The 16751-nt window shown below is 42.2% G+C and overlaps 1 protein-coding gene across 2 annotated transcripts in view; it reads right to left on the reverse strand.

Moving 5' to 3' along the window:
* LOC137381317 (cadherin-12-like) overlaps positions 1-16751 on the reverse strand; it is a 199771-nt gene that overhangs the window by 162616 nt on the left and 20404 nt on the right. Inside the window, exons 1-2 of one of the 2 annotated variants that reach the window (XM_068053706.1) lie at positions 14580-14899; positions 8733-9154 (exon numbers count right to left, since the gene is read on the reverse strand). In XM_068053706.1, coding sequence (XP_067909807.1) covers positions 8733-8966 — 234 coding nt within the window. In that variant the 5' untranslated portion in view covers positions 8967-9154; positions 14580-14899. Of the gene's footprint in view, positions 1-8732; positions 9155-14579; positions 14900-16751 lie in introns of those variants that run through there. The other variant, XM_068053715.1, reaches the window with a different exon arrangement.

Genomic DNA, 16751 nt, shown 5'->3' on the forward strand with positions numbered 1-16751 from the left:
ATTCTCACCACTCTCTGGGTAAAGAAGTTTCTCTTGAATACCCTGTTGGATTGTTGCTTTTTTTATTAGTGACTATCTTATATTTATGGCTCCCAGTTCTGGTCTCATCCAAAAGTTGAGATATCTTCTCTACATCTATCCTTTTATAATCTTGAAGACCTTTCTCAGGTCACCCCTCAGTCTTCTCTTTTCTAAAATAAAGAACCCCAACCTGTTAATCTTTCCTGATAGGTATAACCTCTCTGTTCTGGTATAATTCTAGTAAATCCCTTTTGCACCTTCTCCAATGCCTCTATATCCTATTAATAATATGCAAACCAGAGATGGACACAGTACTCCAAGTGGGGTCTAAGCAAGGTTCTATACAACTTTAACACAACTTCTATACTTTTCAATTCTAGTCCTTTAGAAATTAACCCCAGTGCATTGTTTGCTTTTTCATGGACTTACTAACTTGCATTGCTACTATTTATGATTTCTGTACCAGAACCCTCTGTTCATCCACCCCATTTAGAAACTTAATTTACAGGAACTTTGTGGCCTTCTTATTTTTCCTACCAAGATGTACCACCTCAAATTTATCTCATAAATTCACGAAAGCTTCCTCCTGCATATCCCACATCTGGGATATAAAACTCAGGCTCGAGATCTGAGGCCAATGATCTGCGAAATGTGAGGTAATGCATTACAAATGTTAGGTAATACATTACAAATGGGAGGTAATGCATTTTGGAAGGTCTAATGCAGGTGGGAGGTATACAGTAAATGGCAGAACCCTTAGGAGTATTGACAGGCAGAGAGATCTGGGCGTACAGGTCCACAGGTCACTGAAAGTGGCAACGCAGGTGGATAAGGTAGTCAAGAAGGCATACAGCATGCTTGCCTTCATCGGTCGGGGCATAGAGTATAAAAATTGGCAAGTCATGCTGCAGCTGTACAGAACTTTAATTAGGCCACACTTAGAATATTGCGTGCAATTCTGGTCGCCACACTACCAGAAGGACGTGGAGGCTTTAGAGAGGGTACAGAAGAGGTTTACCAGGATGTTGCCTTGTCTGGAGGGCATTAGCTATGAGGAGAGGTTGGATAAACTCGGATTGTTTTCACTGGAACGACGGAGGTGGAGGGGTGACATGATAGAGGTTTACAAAGTTATGAGCAGCATGGACAGAGTGGATAGTCAGACGCTTTTTACCAGGGTGGAAGAGTCAGTTACTAGGGGGCATAGGTTTAAGGTATGAGGGGCAAAGTTTAGAGAGGATGTGCAAGGCAAGTTTTTTTACACAGAGGGTGGTGAGTGCCTGGAACTTGCTGCCGGGGGAGGTGGTGGAAGCAGGTACGATAACGACATTTAAGAGGCGTCTTGACAAATACATGAATAGGATAGGAATAGAGGGATACGGTCCCCGGAAGTGCAGAAGGTTTTAGTTTCGGCAGGCATCAAGATCAGCGCAGGCTTGGAGGGCCGAATGGCCTGTTCCTGTGCTGTACTGTTCTTTGTTCTTGGAAAGTTGCTCGATTGTCAGCCGCCAGGAGATGTTTGACAAGTTGAAGGGATTGGCCCTTTGAGTTCACTCTTGCCCTGCCTGAGAGAAGTGCCTTTGAATGTTAGCATAGAGTTCATAGTGAGCAAATTCCTGAGTACAAACTTTCATCGCACACCAAAAGCATGTAGCACACTCAGTCTTTGAGTGGGTGATTCTTGCAGTGATCTGATGGAAAACATCTTTCTTTACAATCAGAAGTGAATTCTGAATGCTTAAGTTTTTTATTTGCTGAATTCTCATTGTTTTAGGGGTAAGATCTTATGCTTTTCTCATTGGTTTGATAAGATTATGACGGAGGGTTCTGTTGTTCAATTATGGTTCAGTTATACATAATTAATTGGAATCTTATACCAGCAAAATGCAAAATGAATTCAGATACCAACATCCTAACATGGAACAATAAAACGGTGCTGGGAACATTAACTTTCTAGAAATGTATTCTGTCGCTGATGTACCATTTGATCTTGGCACTGAATTTGATAAATTTTGCTCTTATCTTTAATGTGCACGTTAATGCTTTTCCAGAATATAGGACACATGATATATATCCACCGCACGTATCATGAGCTTTGAATTATTTAGCAAGACTTTAGGGTGAGGGCTGAGAACAGTTGATGTCACATCGGTTGCTGGAGTAATTGCTTTTGAATAGGTGCACATTATTATACTGCTAAAACCGCAGTCTCTAAAATTGATTGCACATTTATAGGATTGTACTACCAGAAAGAAGATGTAAAATCCAAGAAAGCTGAAAATTTATTTTCCCACATTTGTAAAATACAATATGAATAAAATGTTGCATTTTTAATGCTTCAGCAGTGTTTGAAGTTTGCAGAGTTGCGCTGTGCATTTCTAACAAATATTGGCGAGCGAAAGTCAAAGAGGAATGTCTAAACCTTGATTTGCAGTCACAGTGGGAATTATCCCAAATTATTGATACTTCTATTTTCAGCTTGATTTTAACATCAGAACAGCCGGCCAGCACTGAGCTCCAGCCAGGCACTTTTCTCCAAGAAGTTGCTGCAATTTTATGGCCTGAAGCAGCTCGTAATTTAAGCACCTCAGGAACGTTGGTCTGTTTTGAAGCCGGCAGTAGCTCCTGACAGGTCCTGGGAGCAGTGAATGGTGACCTGGTGGTGGTGACCTGGGTTGTAAGCAGCCCCCAGTATTATCGTGGGGCTCGGAGGTGCACTCCTGCTCTCCTTCTGCCCCACAATTAATTTTAGCCTTACCATTCCAGGGACTCCTCATCACTATCGCCACTGAAATTGTTTGGAGAGCACATGACACATGTTCCAACCATTTAATTCCTAAAATGTCATTTGGAACTCCATGCACCTCTCTTAGAACCCCAATTTGCATGTTAAAAGGAGGCTCCTACATGAAAAAGGTGGCTGCTTCAGACTCTGTTCAATTGGCAGTGGGTCAATTATCAAGCTTCATGGGACAACAATAACTTGCATTTATATAGTTCCTTTAGTATAGTACACTTTCCCAAAAAGCTTCACAGGAGCATTCATCAGACAAAATTTGACACCAAGAGGCATAAGGAGACATTAGAACTGATGACCAAAGGCTTGGTCAAAGAGGTAGGTTTTAAGGAGTGTCTTGACTTGGAAGAGTGCAGAGTTCTCAGTGTTGTAGACTGGAGGAGATTTCAGAGGTAGGGAGGATGAGGCCATGGATGGATCTGAAGACAAAAATGAGAATTTTATAATCAAGGTGTTTCCAGACCAGAAGCCAACGTAGGCCAGCGAGTTCAAGGGTGATAGGTGAATGGATCTTGGTGTGAGTTAGGATACGGGCAGCAGCGTTTTGGATGAGTTCAAGTTTAAAAAGGGATGAGAAATCTATTGCACCCATTATGAGACTGTTTCTGCTCCATTAATGCCAAATTTGGTAGATTAAACTGATTCTTTTTCTCTGGTCTCTAACTAATAGTCTGTGCAGAGTGAGTCAAGAAAGTATCCCTTGTTCATCCATCAAGACGTAGTCTTCCTTTTAGTCAGCTAACAATCTAGGTCTGATTCAAACAACAGGCTGTATCGAACTCAAACCCACAACAATACTGAGCAGAAACTAAATGTTCATTGCTTGAACTCCAAGAATCTCTGGGTTGTCAGTAAATTTGCTGTTATTATCTTTGCCTAATTTTCCCATTAAGAGTTGTCATAAGTCTCTGTCACCACCAATACTCTGCAAGCACAATTCTCTCTTGTTGCCATGAGTAACCAAATCGTATCATGTATGGGCAAATTTCCTTTGGTCTCTATTTCGAACAAAATCATAAACCAGTTCTTTTTGAATAAATCTCTGATCTCACCAGTAGTACTAATCAGAAAAAGCTTTCCCACCTTAAACAAAGGTCCTGTATATATTTACTATCAGCAGTTATCCCATCAAATTATTCTTCATTTTGATTGCTGATAGTTACAATAAAAAGTTATCGAAGATATTTGCCAAGATTTCCCATTTCCAAACAATTAATGGCAGGGGCAGCCTGTAGGAAGCTGGTATGACCCCTTCCTCTATTTAGAAAAAATGCTTTAGCCTCCTAAATCGGGACAGTTGTAATCACAACCCCTAATCTTCACCTAAGCAATGAATGACAAGAGTTTTCGTCTTTACAAGAAATTTTGCAATAAAATAAGCCATGTACATACTGCGCTGGGTAACACGATTACTGCTATTCCCTGTGTTAAACTTTGGAGCTGAAAGGTTGCCATCGAAGTGGATAAGGTTCACCCAATGGGGGCAATTTTAACTTTTGGTGAAAGTGTAACATGGATGATGTTAAATTAACTGCCCATTCTAAGCACTGCCTGAATTTTCTATCCATTGAAGTTAATAGAAAGTAACATTGAACAGGGTATATAATGGGTGGCTAATCAATGTTATTCATGTTAAAATTACCCCCAGTGGATATTAAACTATTTTTCTTTACTAATGAGGGGAGAATAAAATAATCTTGGCAAGAAAGCATGTTTAATGCTGGCACTACGCAGAATGAAACAGCTACCGGTCACGACAACAGAAACAGCATTTTAGTGCTCTCTAGAATGCTACTGGCAAATGGTTCAGCAACACTTCAATTTTTAAATTCTCATCAAATCCCTATATTGGCCTCAGCCCTACCCCCCCGCCCTACCCCCCCCCCCCCCCAGTAACCCCCCCCCCCCCCCACCTCCCTATCATTGTAATCTCCTCCAGCCCTATAATCCTCCAAGATATCTACACTCCTCCAATTCTCACCTCTTGAGCATCCCCGATTTTAATTGCTCCACCATTGGCGGGTGTGCCTTCAGCTGCCAAGGCCCTAAGCTCTGGAATTCCCTCCCTCAACCTCTCTGCATCTCTACCTCCTGCTCCTCCTTTGATAATACTTAAAACCTACAACTTTGAGCAAGCTTTTGGCCATCTGCCCGAATAGCTCCTTATGCGGCTCAGTGCTGTATTTTGTTTTAAATGCCCCTATTAAACATGAGAGGGGTAATTTTATGCTCTCCCCTGTGGCATAAAATCGGTTGAGAAGGTGGCAGGGGGTGGAGGGGGGGTGGGAGGGACCTGCCAGCATCCGGCCTCTGCCAAAATTAAATCTGGGGCAGGAAGGCTTGTGAATGGCCTTCCCACCCCGCTGTCAATTGAGGTTATTAACTGGGAAATTAAAGCCCAATTAATGGCCTCATCCCACCGCCATGCCAACTAGCCGTGCAGCGGGCAACCCGGTTGGTGAATGAGAAGCAGGGCACGAGAAACTGCAGGCTGCTTTTTGGCTTCAGGGTTTGCGGGGGGGGGGTGGGGGGTCCTCAGTAAAAGGCAATTAGTGCCTCAATGAGGGACCCAAAGTTGGGAAGGGGGGTGCCCACTGAGAGCCACCATCCTGCCCTTCCTACCGACCCCCCTACACCTCCCTGCCCCATGACCCCCACCCTGTGTGACCCCTCCTGCCCTGACCTACCTGTGACCTGAGTCCAGCGATGCTCCTGGGCCTCAGTGGGGTGCTGCTCTGGCACCCTCCGCGCTGGCGCTGCTCAGTGGAAGAGCTGCTAACCTGTAATTGGCCGGAAGCTCTCCAAGGGCGGGACTTACATCACCGGGGTCCTTGATCCCATGGAAGGCCCTCTGCTGTCCACTTAAATGCCTTATTAGCACTCGATTCGACAGGTTTTCCGGAGAAGAGGTGACACTGGGTTCTCCGCGTCACTTTTTCCTCATGTCAAGACCCCAGTTGCCAACATAAAATCCCGACCGACATGTTTTATTACATTAAAGGTGCTATATAAATGCAAGTTGCTCTTGTTATAAATACAGCGAACACTTTGCACACAGCACACTGGATGCTGAAGCCAGTTCTGTGCTGGGGTTGGTTGAGGGAAAAATTGCTACATACCAGGAATGCTCCCATGGTATTGCTGTTGAGGTAAATAACAATTCATTTTAGGGTAAGTATCTTTCCTGTAAATAAAGCAGACTAGGCAATTATCTGGATGGATTTTTTTTCTTTTCTCTTATGTTATTTCTATTTTAATGAAACGAACAGCAAGCCATGAGTAATGAAATAGATCAGGTCAGTGAGATCAATGTGGGTGAGCAGCTCAGGATTATGTGACCATCAGGTTTAAAGTCTAGCTGGTAGAGAAAAGGTTGAGTACAGAAACAAAGGCGTCAGATTGGACCGGGCAGGCCTTAGGAAAATGAGGAGTGAGCTACTTCAGGTGAGGTGGAAAGAGAAATAATATTGTGAGTGCAAGATGTTATCTTTGACTTATCCATGCCCAGCATCAGCTGCTGATTACCAATTGCTTTTGGCAGGCGAAACTAAAAAAGGCATGAAGCCCTGTATTTGCATCTGTACTGCCATGATTTTAAAATTCTTATCCTTGTTTTCAAATCCCTCCATGGCCTCACCCCTTCCTATCTCTGTAATCTCCTCCAGCCCCACAACCCTCTGAGATATCTGTGCTCCTCTATCTCTGGTTTCTTGAACATCCCCGATTTTAATTGATCCACTTTTGATGTCCGTGCCTTCAGCTGCCAAGGCCCTAACCACTGGAATTCCCTCCCTAAACCTCTCTACCTCACTCTCCTCCTTTAAGACACTCCTTAAAACCTCCCTCTTTGACCAAGTTTTTGGTCATTTGAGCTAATATCTCCTTATGCGACCTGCAGTCAAATTTTGTTTGATAACGCTCCTGGGAAGCGCTTGGGACATTTTATTCGATTAAAGATGCTATATAAATGCAAGTTGTTGTTATGTTTGATTCTTTGAACTCAGTTGCATCTGCCAGGAATTCAGGCAAGGAGATCAGCTGTGACTGTGGGATTTCTGACTGACTCTGTGCCTGAATTCATAGTCTCTGCTCCTGACAGGCAAAGCAACATGCTGGGAGTGTGATTTCATAAAACCGAACCTACATTTTGTAAAGGTCAGAAAATAGATCCAAAAAGCATTGGCAGGTATTCCCCACCAGTGTTATTGTCATTGGAACTGCTGTAAAAATAAATCTACAAGATACAGTTTGCTTTCATTATGCTATGAAAATTACAACACTGATTCCCGACTCTCAGCAGTGATAACTGAAGAAGGTGAAGGCCTTGGATTTAAAACATGACATGTGAATGCCGACATGTTTGTGTCAGCCTCTTTCCCTGTCTTAATGGAAGCATTAACAAACTTGTAAAGTGGAAGAAGGAAAATGTTTGTTTTTGGCAACTGCCCCAAAACCTGCTGATTTTCATCAGAAGGTGGCCTCCTCCAATACGTGACCTGGTACCTTCTTGTGTTTCTGGTGCTAGGATCGGCCACATTTTTGCCTGGGTAGTAACTCAGCCTGTCATAGAAACTGCCCGAGTTCAATTTCTATGGAAATCAAATGGTGAAGAATAAAATGAGCCCCCAAGGAGTGCTGTTTTGCTGTTAATTCTCTTTATCCTTCACCATGTCATTACGCAAGGCCTTCATTTACAGATAACTCTTCAAAAGATGGATTAAACATAGCAGGGATAATTTTCCTGAATATGTTCTGATGATGGCCAAGATTTCTCTACTGGCAATACATATTCAAAATATTACCTCCAGCTTGTATCAGTATGTGGAAGCAATGTTGATGAGGGTGAAGCAATCATGTTCCATTCTCAGTAATAGCTAACCTCTGTGAATGAAAGGTGAGTACACTCTATTATACCTTAGCATAACCTCATTTGCATGCTGCCAAAATTGAGCAAACCCTTTCCTCCAAAAATTAAAACGTGGGTGTATGTGATATACCTGAGTTTGCCATCTGTTACATCCCTGGCTGGAGATGTGAAATTAAAACAGGAAATTCTGCCAGAGTCCAGCTGCTCAGTCCCATATGTCATGAGAGAAAGGTAAGTCAATGTGGTGGGTGGGACTGTTCATCTGATGACGTGTAATTAAACTACCTTTCTCTTCCAGATATGGCTGACCTGCTCTGAAGAAGCAACATTTTCTGCCCTTTATGGCACTGTACCAGCCCAACTAAATAATAGAATAAGTTGAAGGAAATCAGCCGGATGTAATGTTACAATAACAAGCAGGACATTCTTCAGCACAGAACTGCATTTGACAGTACGATGGAATTTACAAATTTCTGCTTCAGGGTCAGATTCTGATTCTGATTCAGAATAAATGTTTGTTTCAATGTCAAGCTTCTTACTTTGTGCTGTCAATTAAACCGCAGAAATGAAAGAAAATAAATGAAAGCAAAAGGCAGCATTTAAAATCTACATTCTCAGGTTTGCTCCCGATGTTAATGTACTGTGACACTTCCTGACAGTCAAGAAATGTGCAGCGAAGATATGGTTCAGGCAGTCGGATAACGGTGGATAAAACACTGACATAACAGATGGACAGAAATATTAAAGCAATAACTACAAATTAATATCCAAATAAAACATTCAAGCACAAAATAGATCTAAAAATTATTTTCTCATGCAATGTTAATAAATGTTACTTGATGCAATTAGTAAGTTTTGTATTTTGTGTACAATAACTAGCAATTAAAGATCTAAGTCATAATTTATGTTTATCTAATGAGAAATAAAATCTACTGCATGGTAGAATATTTTATCAAATACCAAGAAACATAAAGATGTTTGTCAAGCAAGTATAATTATTTTAATAAAGCAAAGCATATGGAGTTTAACAGCAGTAAAATATTTTACCTTTCCCACATACTGAGGTTCTGACCCCATATATTCTTCCAGTACAAAGAATTGGTTCCAGATCCAGCCACGTCTAACCCGTTGGAGTTTAGGAGCTCCATCTCCAGACAGCTCAATTATGTTGTCACTACCTGTGCGTGCTGAACTTCTTGGTGACAATGATTCCAGAGGTGTTAAAAGACCCTCATCAAACAGGATCCAAAGAAATAGCGATAAACAATTCACAGTCAGCATTTGTGTCTGGCAGAGTAGAGCTCAGCATAGACAAGAAAACAGAACTAAAAGAATGCTTCTGGATTCATGTAGACAACCAGATCTCTCCAAGTCTCTTGTCTTCACACCTCAGATGCAAGTGATCTTCTATATTTTGTAAGTATGCTGACATGAAGTGCCATCCAATACTTTTAATTCCACTTCTGGCCCTGTTAAGAAGAATTTATACAGTTACATATTGACACAGTGATAAGCACTGGATTTGTAGCTTGCAGATATTTTGAGATCAAGGATTAAAAATAGAACTATCGTTGCTCAGAGGACAGGTGGTACAATGCACAAAAAAAAACATTCAAAAGCATTTGTTTCTACCTCTTCTGGAGTTGCAGCTCTAGAAACACACGGGTAATTAATCTGTCTGTTAGTCTGCCTCTCTGTTCTGTCAGTTTCAATTTAGCTCACAGTGATCCAACCTACAGCACAATCTTACTCTAGACTGGACATGCAGTTCAGCAGTCCTGCTTGGGTTGAATGCCTCTAGATCAGATTGATTAGTTTGGTCAAGGTGCCAATATTAAAAAGATAGCCAGCATTGCAGTTGGGCTGTACCTTATATGGGTTACAAGTGTATATTACTGTCACATCAGCTTTGGAGTGCAATTCAAATATTACAACAAGACCCTTTCTCTTATCAGGAATTTTCATTAACTGTGATCCAAAGCATTTTAAAAGGCAAAAAAAATCACTCTCTTTAGTCATTTACTTTCAGCGTAGGACATAGTTTAACAGTTTTAGATGTTATCTCCTTGACACTGAGGACATAACATATGCAGGATCACCTTAATGCATTGGTACATTGTTCCCAAAGATTTGTCAACTGCCTTATAAAAGAAGCAGTTTGCTTAGATAGGTAAGAGTATATTCAGGGAGTGAAATTGCACCTAGCCAAATTTGATTTTACCTTATTCCAATGGAGCAGCCTGTTCTATTGTGCAACCTTCAACTTTATGAGCATAAACCAAGAAAACATTGAAGGAGTAGAACCGGAATTCAATGTTAAATCTGCTTTTGCATCCAAAGCTATTGATAATTACTGTGGCTCTATTAGAGTTAGATTTTGCAATGGTCACTACATGACCATGGGTAAAGTAGGTGTAAATGGCTGTAAAAATTGGTTGGAAATCACTTTTCTACCTGTTTAATGCCCCAGTTTTTCAGTTAGGTTCTATACTGGCACCAGAAGGGAGGTGAAGACAGCTTTAGGGAGAAGGTAAGTCCCTTTACAGCACTTTTCGTTCATGGACCCAGAGAAACAGGAATGCTTCCCACCTTCTCCCCAACGTCCCCCATCAGAACCCCACCCCATCCCCCAATACAAAGATCCCTGGGGTTGTGGATTGGACCTACCTGTTCCTCTGGAGTCCTCCACCCCCAACCACACCGCCCCCACCCTAACCCCGACTAGAAGCCAAGCCTGTCAATCAGGCTGATGTCCAGGCAGCGAACCTATCAGGGACAAAAGAGGTAAAACCCCACAACTTGCGGGGAAACCTGGACATCCGTGTTTCCTGTCTGAAACTCCACTCCCCCCCACCTAACCCCATCACCTACATAACCTACCCCAGTAAATATCCAGGCCATTCTTTCTTGTTTAATTTTCCATTTCTTTCCTTCATCCATTTAGTTTGCCAGAAAACTTTGTGCCAAATGCTCTGGCAATGATATTTATTGCCATGTCCATGGTATTTATCCCTCAATCAACATCACAAAAATAGATTATCTGATCATTATTACATTGCTGTTCATGGGAGCTTGCTGTGTGCAAATTTGCTGTTGCATTTCCTACATTACAGCAGTGACTACACTTTAAAAGTACTTTGTTGGCTGTAAAGCACTTTGAAACATCCAGTGGTCATGAAAGGCGCTATATAAATGCAAGTATTTTTTTAAAAATTGGATAATATCTTTACTGCTGAGAATCCTTCGATAGTTATATGTTTTTTCTGCTTGGATGAGGAGGGAAGAGTAATGGAGGGATGGCACCAGAAACTGACTGCGCCCGTCTGTAATTAATATTTCACACATAATTGCTGGCAAAGGTATATCTGCCTGGTAAAGACTGGCTACACAGGCTGCAAGTCAGTGGACAGCCAGATGCAGATGTTTGCTATCTAAGGCAGTACACCTACAGCGGTCATGTCCCATATGAATGGCATTAAATGTGGCTATAATGATATCCTGTGCCCTCAGATCCTTGTCTTCCATCTCCTTTTAGCAAAATTGCAATGCTGTCCTAAGAGGAACAAATGGAAAGTAGGGCCAGCCTCTCCACTACCAATTCACGCAACAATCTCCATCTTACTAGCTATCAAATATTACCAGTCATTGTAATTTTTCACTACATTTTTGTCTTTATATGCAACCATTCACTTTCAGGTAGCTATACCCCTTTGTATTTACCTATCACCAAAACCCCTTGCTGTTAGCAACTTAAATATGATTTCCTGCCCTACTCTGGCATGTTCCCAATCCCAGTCACAATTTGGAACAGGAGCTCGCTGCCAACACTATCTAAATGGAGCTGACTGTGTACAATCAGGCTGCTCTACACACTAATGGTTGGGTAGTTGCTGATATCATACCGCCTGAGTTATATTCGATTGGAGGCCAATTGGAAATTTTTTTTTTGTTGCTCTGTTATAGAAAGACTCAAGAAACCTCCCAAACAGTAGAGTAATTTTCTGAAACAAGTTCTGAAACAACAAGTCATGCATTACGCCATGTTGGTGAAGGCGTTAGTTTGTGCACAGTGAATGGTCGTCAGAAGTATGCAGAGCAGGCAGATCATTACTTTAATCAGGGTGCAACACTGATTTAATGCCAGCAATGCCATTTTGGAGCTCAAAGCTCCAATTGATGTTGTCTTTTAACCTCACACAGCTGAACACACATTCATTGGCAGGAAGCACCCTCAACTGGTGCTTTTTAAAGCAATTTGCGACTAACAGGTTAGTTGTTGGTTACTTTCTTCTAGCTATTACTTTGATTCTACAAATGTTTGGTGCTTTCTACAGTTATTTCAATTTGCAAATGTCTATAGGGAGTGGTGTAGCAGATGCTCAAGGAGTTTTTTGCTGACTTCAAGGCTGTTGTGCAAACTAGTTACTCCCAGACATGGATGCACGAGTAGTCATTCCCCTTGTAATACAGCATGAGATGCAGAATGAACAGAGGTCAAACAGAGCAGGAAAAACTGCTGGACGAAGAGGAGGAGGGGCAGCAGAGCACTCAGCAGGAGACCATATCTTCCACAACAAAACAAAGTATTGCGCCTGGGAGCTAAGAGCTACCCACTGATGACTCCAGTGTGCAACCCACGCACACATACGCAGCATACAAACAATGAAAGCCAATCTGCCACATGAAATGTGATAAAGAAAGTCACTGGGATGCTGAAACAACACTTCCAGTGGATTCTTTGACTGCTCTGGATTCGTCAAGGTTTGCTGCATGCTGTATAACCTCACCATCATGTGGGCACAGGCCTTGCCACCAACTGTATTACAGCAGCTGAAAAGTAGGAGCATGAGGAGGAGGAGGAAGAGGAGGAAGAGGCGTGCAACCTACACAGTCCATTTTCTGCTTGGGTTGTCCGTGAAGAACTCATGAGAGTGGATTAGCAGGAACCACAACCTGCATTCCCAATTCACCAACATTCCCACACATACCTTCCCTCTGTCATTGACTATCACAGTGTCTGCTTGGCCACAATACAAAAATGAATCAATAAACATTCCGAGCCACATTTATAACTCAAAGCATTCCATATTGCATACAAAAGTCTAGTAATCACCTTTGTACATTCCTTGATTGCCTGTCTTCCCTTTGCCTTTGTTTCTGGTGCTTTTGCGCAGTGCTTCCAGCAACTTGGTTATTGTGAAATTAGTAACTTCTGGCTGGTGTCTCACCACATGGAGAGCCCGCCCCTATGCTAGCCTCTAAATCACACACACTGTCGGTTTCTGAGCTGGTGGCTGCAAATGTGAAATCGAGTGGCAGTGCATCCTCATTATCACTGTCTTCTTGCTGTTCCTCCACTGCCTGGGCAGCTTGCAGTTCTTGGGTATTTGAAAGGAGAAAGGCAGAAGGGTAAGGCTGTGGTGTGGGGAGGGGGAATAATGTGAGAGGTGCATGTTTACACCATCTGCAGCTTGTAAATCAGAAGAGTGTGCAAATGTGGGGGAGGTGGGATGAGAGAAGGAGGATTAGGCATGAGGATAGTGTCATCTTTGATGTTTCAGCCCTTCTGCCAATCATGGCTGCATCAATGGCCATCTCAATAATGGCCAGTACTGTCTCCTCCACAGGGGTCAGGACATGCAGGTGTGCCTGCTCCCCTACGGTTAGCTCCTGCTGTCTCCGGTTGTGTACCACCTTTGTTTGCAAAAGAGAGGGAAGTGTGTCAGTGACTGTGCTGCAATATGTTTGGGTGATGCGGTAGTGATGGTTGAATAACTGGCTGTGTGTGCAAGCTGTGAGATGAGGGAGTGAAGCTTGCAGCAGTGCTAAGGGTGCAGTAAAGCTATAAATGTTAGGTTTGAGTTATGATGAATAAAGATTGTTGGTAGGTGAGGGATAGGCTATGATGCACTGAGCAGTTGCTGAGGAAAGTGGTGCAGTTGGTAGGATGTGGCATTTGAAGATGCATTCACTAACCTTGACAACTTGCGTAAAATCATTGAACATCTTATGGTACTGCATCCAGGTCCTTGGGGCTTCACTCTTGACATTAACTTCCATGGTTATCTGCACCCACTGCCTTCAAAGCATGCCCTTTCAGGCCTCTTGGCCCTGTGGGGATAAAAGACATCTCTCCTCCTTTCCACCTCTTCCAGCAAGGCCTCCAGTGCAGCACCTGAAAGCCTTAAAGGACACCCTCTCCCATGTTGTATCATTATTCAATATTTTACAGGTAAGATTCACTTGCTGCACAACTGCCAGCACCTGCTCCAGCCACTACGCACCTCCCCTTTAAGAGGTGCACCTTAGCTTTAAGCAGTGCAGGCTAGCTTTAACTGGTGCTAGCCACTCATGATATTGACCGCCTGCTTAGATACCCAGCCAATCAACAGCACAGTTAGTGCTGGCTGGTTGGTGAAATCATTTAAAAATCAGCATGCTACCTGAAGTTGGTGTGCTGCCTGCATTGCAATCAGCGGGTGAGAATTATTGTGCATCGTGACTCCTGCTCCCATTTTCGGGGCATCGAATTTCGCCCCACTGTTTGATTGGGATTAAACCTTAGAGAGCCACTTACAGAAATTAAGTTATCTTAACAAAAGAATCCTGCAGCAGCCACTCTCAATAGGTTTTGAAAAATAACTCACACCTTCCGTATAAAAGTGGAGATTCATGTAATTATTAATATATACACCAACAATAAGAATTGGATTTTGGCCACACAGTATCTAAATGTATGGACTGCACTGATAGTGCAATGTGATACAATACATGCATATAGAATTAGACATGAATGCAAGTAATCAGACACATTAATAAACACTTAGATGCAATATACATAAACAGTCTTTCTGAAAATGAATAATATTTGAATCTCAGATTCTAAGAGCTTACCTTTGTAACACAAGCACTGCTTTTGCATCCAAAGATCAGCCTGTTTTATATATCACTGATAAGCAAGCATCACTCGACAACCCCCAACCATGGCAATTGTTCCACTGACTGAAACACCCCTCCTCTGATGGGCACGTGCACATCATCAGTTTTGATCACATTATATGTAACTCCTAACTGAAGGAGAAGCGAGGTAGCAAATTGGTGAAGAGTAACCGGTGAGTTATTATCTGTCACTTGTCTCTAAGTATGACTAAGGGATAATGGAATTAACTCATCTGAGTGGAAATTTCCCAGATGAGTCAAAAGCTCCAATTCATTAAACAATCCCTCAGAGAAAAGGAACTGCCTTGGCATGTCATGCTGAGACGACGGAAGCTCTCACAATCGGATGTTTAATTCACCGAGGAGAATACAGACATTTGCGTTAATCTTTATATCAGACCACAGACTAGAATTCATTAACCCAGTCCAGACAGTGTTTTACTACACTAACATAAAGAATGTACATCATCCAGCTTCAATGACCTTGAGAACAGCTGTTCAGCTGCCAAACCAAGATCTAAACTCTGTCAAAATTATTTCTTGTCCTGTTTTACTAAGACAACAACCTAGTTTATCACACAAAATTTCAGACAATAAATTTAAGAGTCAAACCTATTTGATTCCCACTGTTGCCAGTCATTATATGAATCATATGTACATATGATCAATATTAAAAACAGCAAAAACGTGCTCCAATGCACTGAACTACTTTGGGGATCATCTACATTTGACTGGAGATGACTTTATTAGATGTTGTCCTTTATATCTATGCATTTAACATAGCACTTGAAAAGAAGGGCAAGCGTATTAGGTAATATTGTCCGTCTCTGCCGCTGCCTTAGCTTATCTGTTGCTGAAACCCTCATCCATGCTTTTGTTACCTCTAGCCTTGACTATTTCAATGCATCCCACACTGGCTTTCCACCTTCCACCTTTCATAAACTTGTGCTTATCCAAAGTTCTGCTGCCCGTGTCCTAATTCGCACCAATTCCTTTTCACTCATTAACCCTGTTCTCACTGACCTTCTTTAGCTCCCAGTCCAGCAGTGCCTCAATTAAAAAAATTCTTGTCTTTGTTTTCAAATTACTCGCCCCTCCTTATCTCTGTAACCCTCTCCAGCCTCACAATTCTCCAAGATCTCAGTGTTTAACTAGTTCTGGCCTTTTGCGTCTTCCTGATTTTAGTTGTCACAACATTGGTGCCATGCCTTCAGTTGCCAAGGCCCGAAGCGCTGCAATTCTCTCACTAAACCTCTCAGTTTCTCTATTTGTCTCTCCTCCTTTAAGAGGCTCCTTAAAACATATGTCTTTGGCCAAGCTTTTAGGCATCTGTCCTGATATCTCCTTATTTACTCGGGATATTCTACAAGTGGCATTCTATAGACCTCCAAATAGTGAGAGAGAGAGATAGAGGAGCATATCTGCAGGGAAATCACAGAGATGTACGAGAACTGTAGAGTGGTGATAATGGGAGATAGAATAAAGGGTAAGGAGGGGGAGGAATTCCTAAAATGTGTTCAGGAGAACCTCCCTGATTAGAATATTCTCAGCCCAACTAGAAAAGAGGCATTGCTGGATCTGGTGCTGGAAAATGAGGTGGACCAAGTGGATCAAGTGCCTGTAGCGGAGCAATTGGGTAAGAGTGATCATCGTATCAAAAGGCTTAGACTAGTAATGCAGAAAAGCAAAGAACGAAATAAGGTAGAATGTCTAGATTGGAAGAGGGCTAATTTCAATGCAATGAGAAGGGATCTAGCCAGGGTAGAATGGAACCAACAACTGGCAGGAAGCGCTGTATCAGAACAATGGGTTATCTTTAAGTAAGAGATGCTTCAGGTATAGGCTAAGAACATTCCAACAAGGGTGAAAGGTAGGAGAACCAAGAGCAGGGCTCCTTGGTTGATGAGGGAGATAGAGATGATGATGAAACAAAAAAAGATGGTGTATGATGCGTGTCAGGAGAACTCATCAAGTGAGAACTAGGCCATATACAATAAGATGAGAGGGGAGGTGAAGAGGAAAATAAGACTGGCAAACAGATAATATGCAAGTAGAATGAGTCAACATAAAAGGGAACCCAAAGATTTTCTGCTGGTGTGTAATTAGTGATTGGGTAGCAAGAGGTGG

This window comes from Heterodontus francisci, chromosome 2 (genome assembly GCF_036365525.1).
Source record: "Heterodontus francisci isolate sHetFra1 chromosome 2, sHetFra1.hap1, whole genome shotgun sequence".
Lineage (NCBI taxonomy): Eukaryota > Metazoa > Chordata > Chondrichthyes > Heterodontiformes > Heterodontidae > Heterodontus > Heterodontus francisci.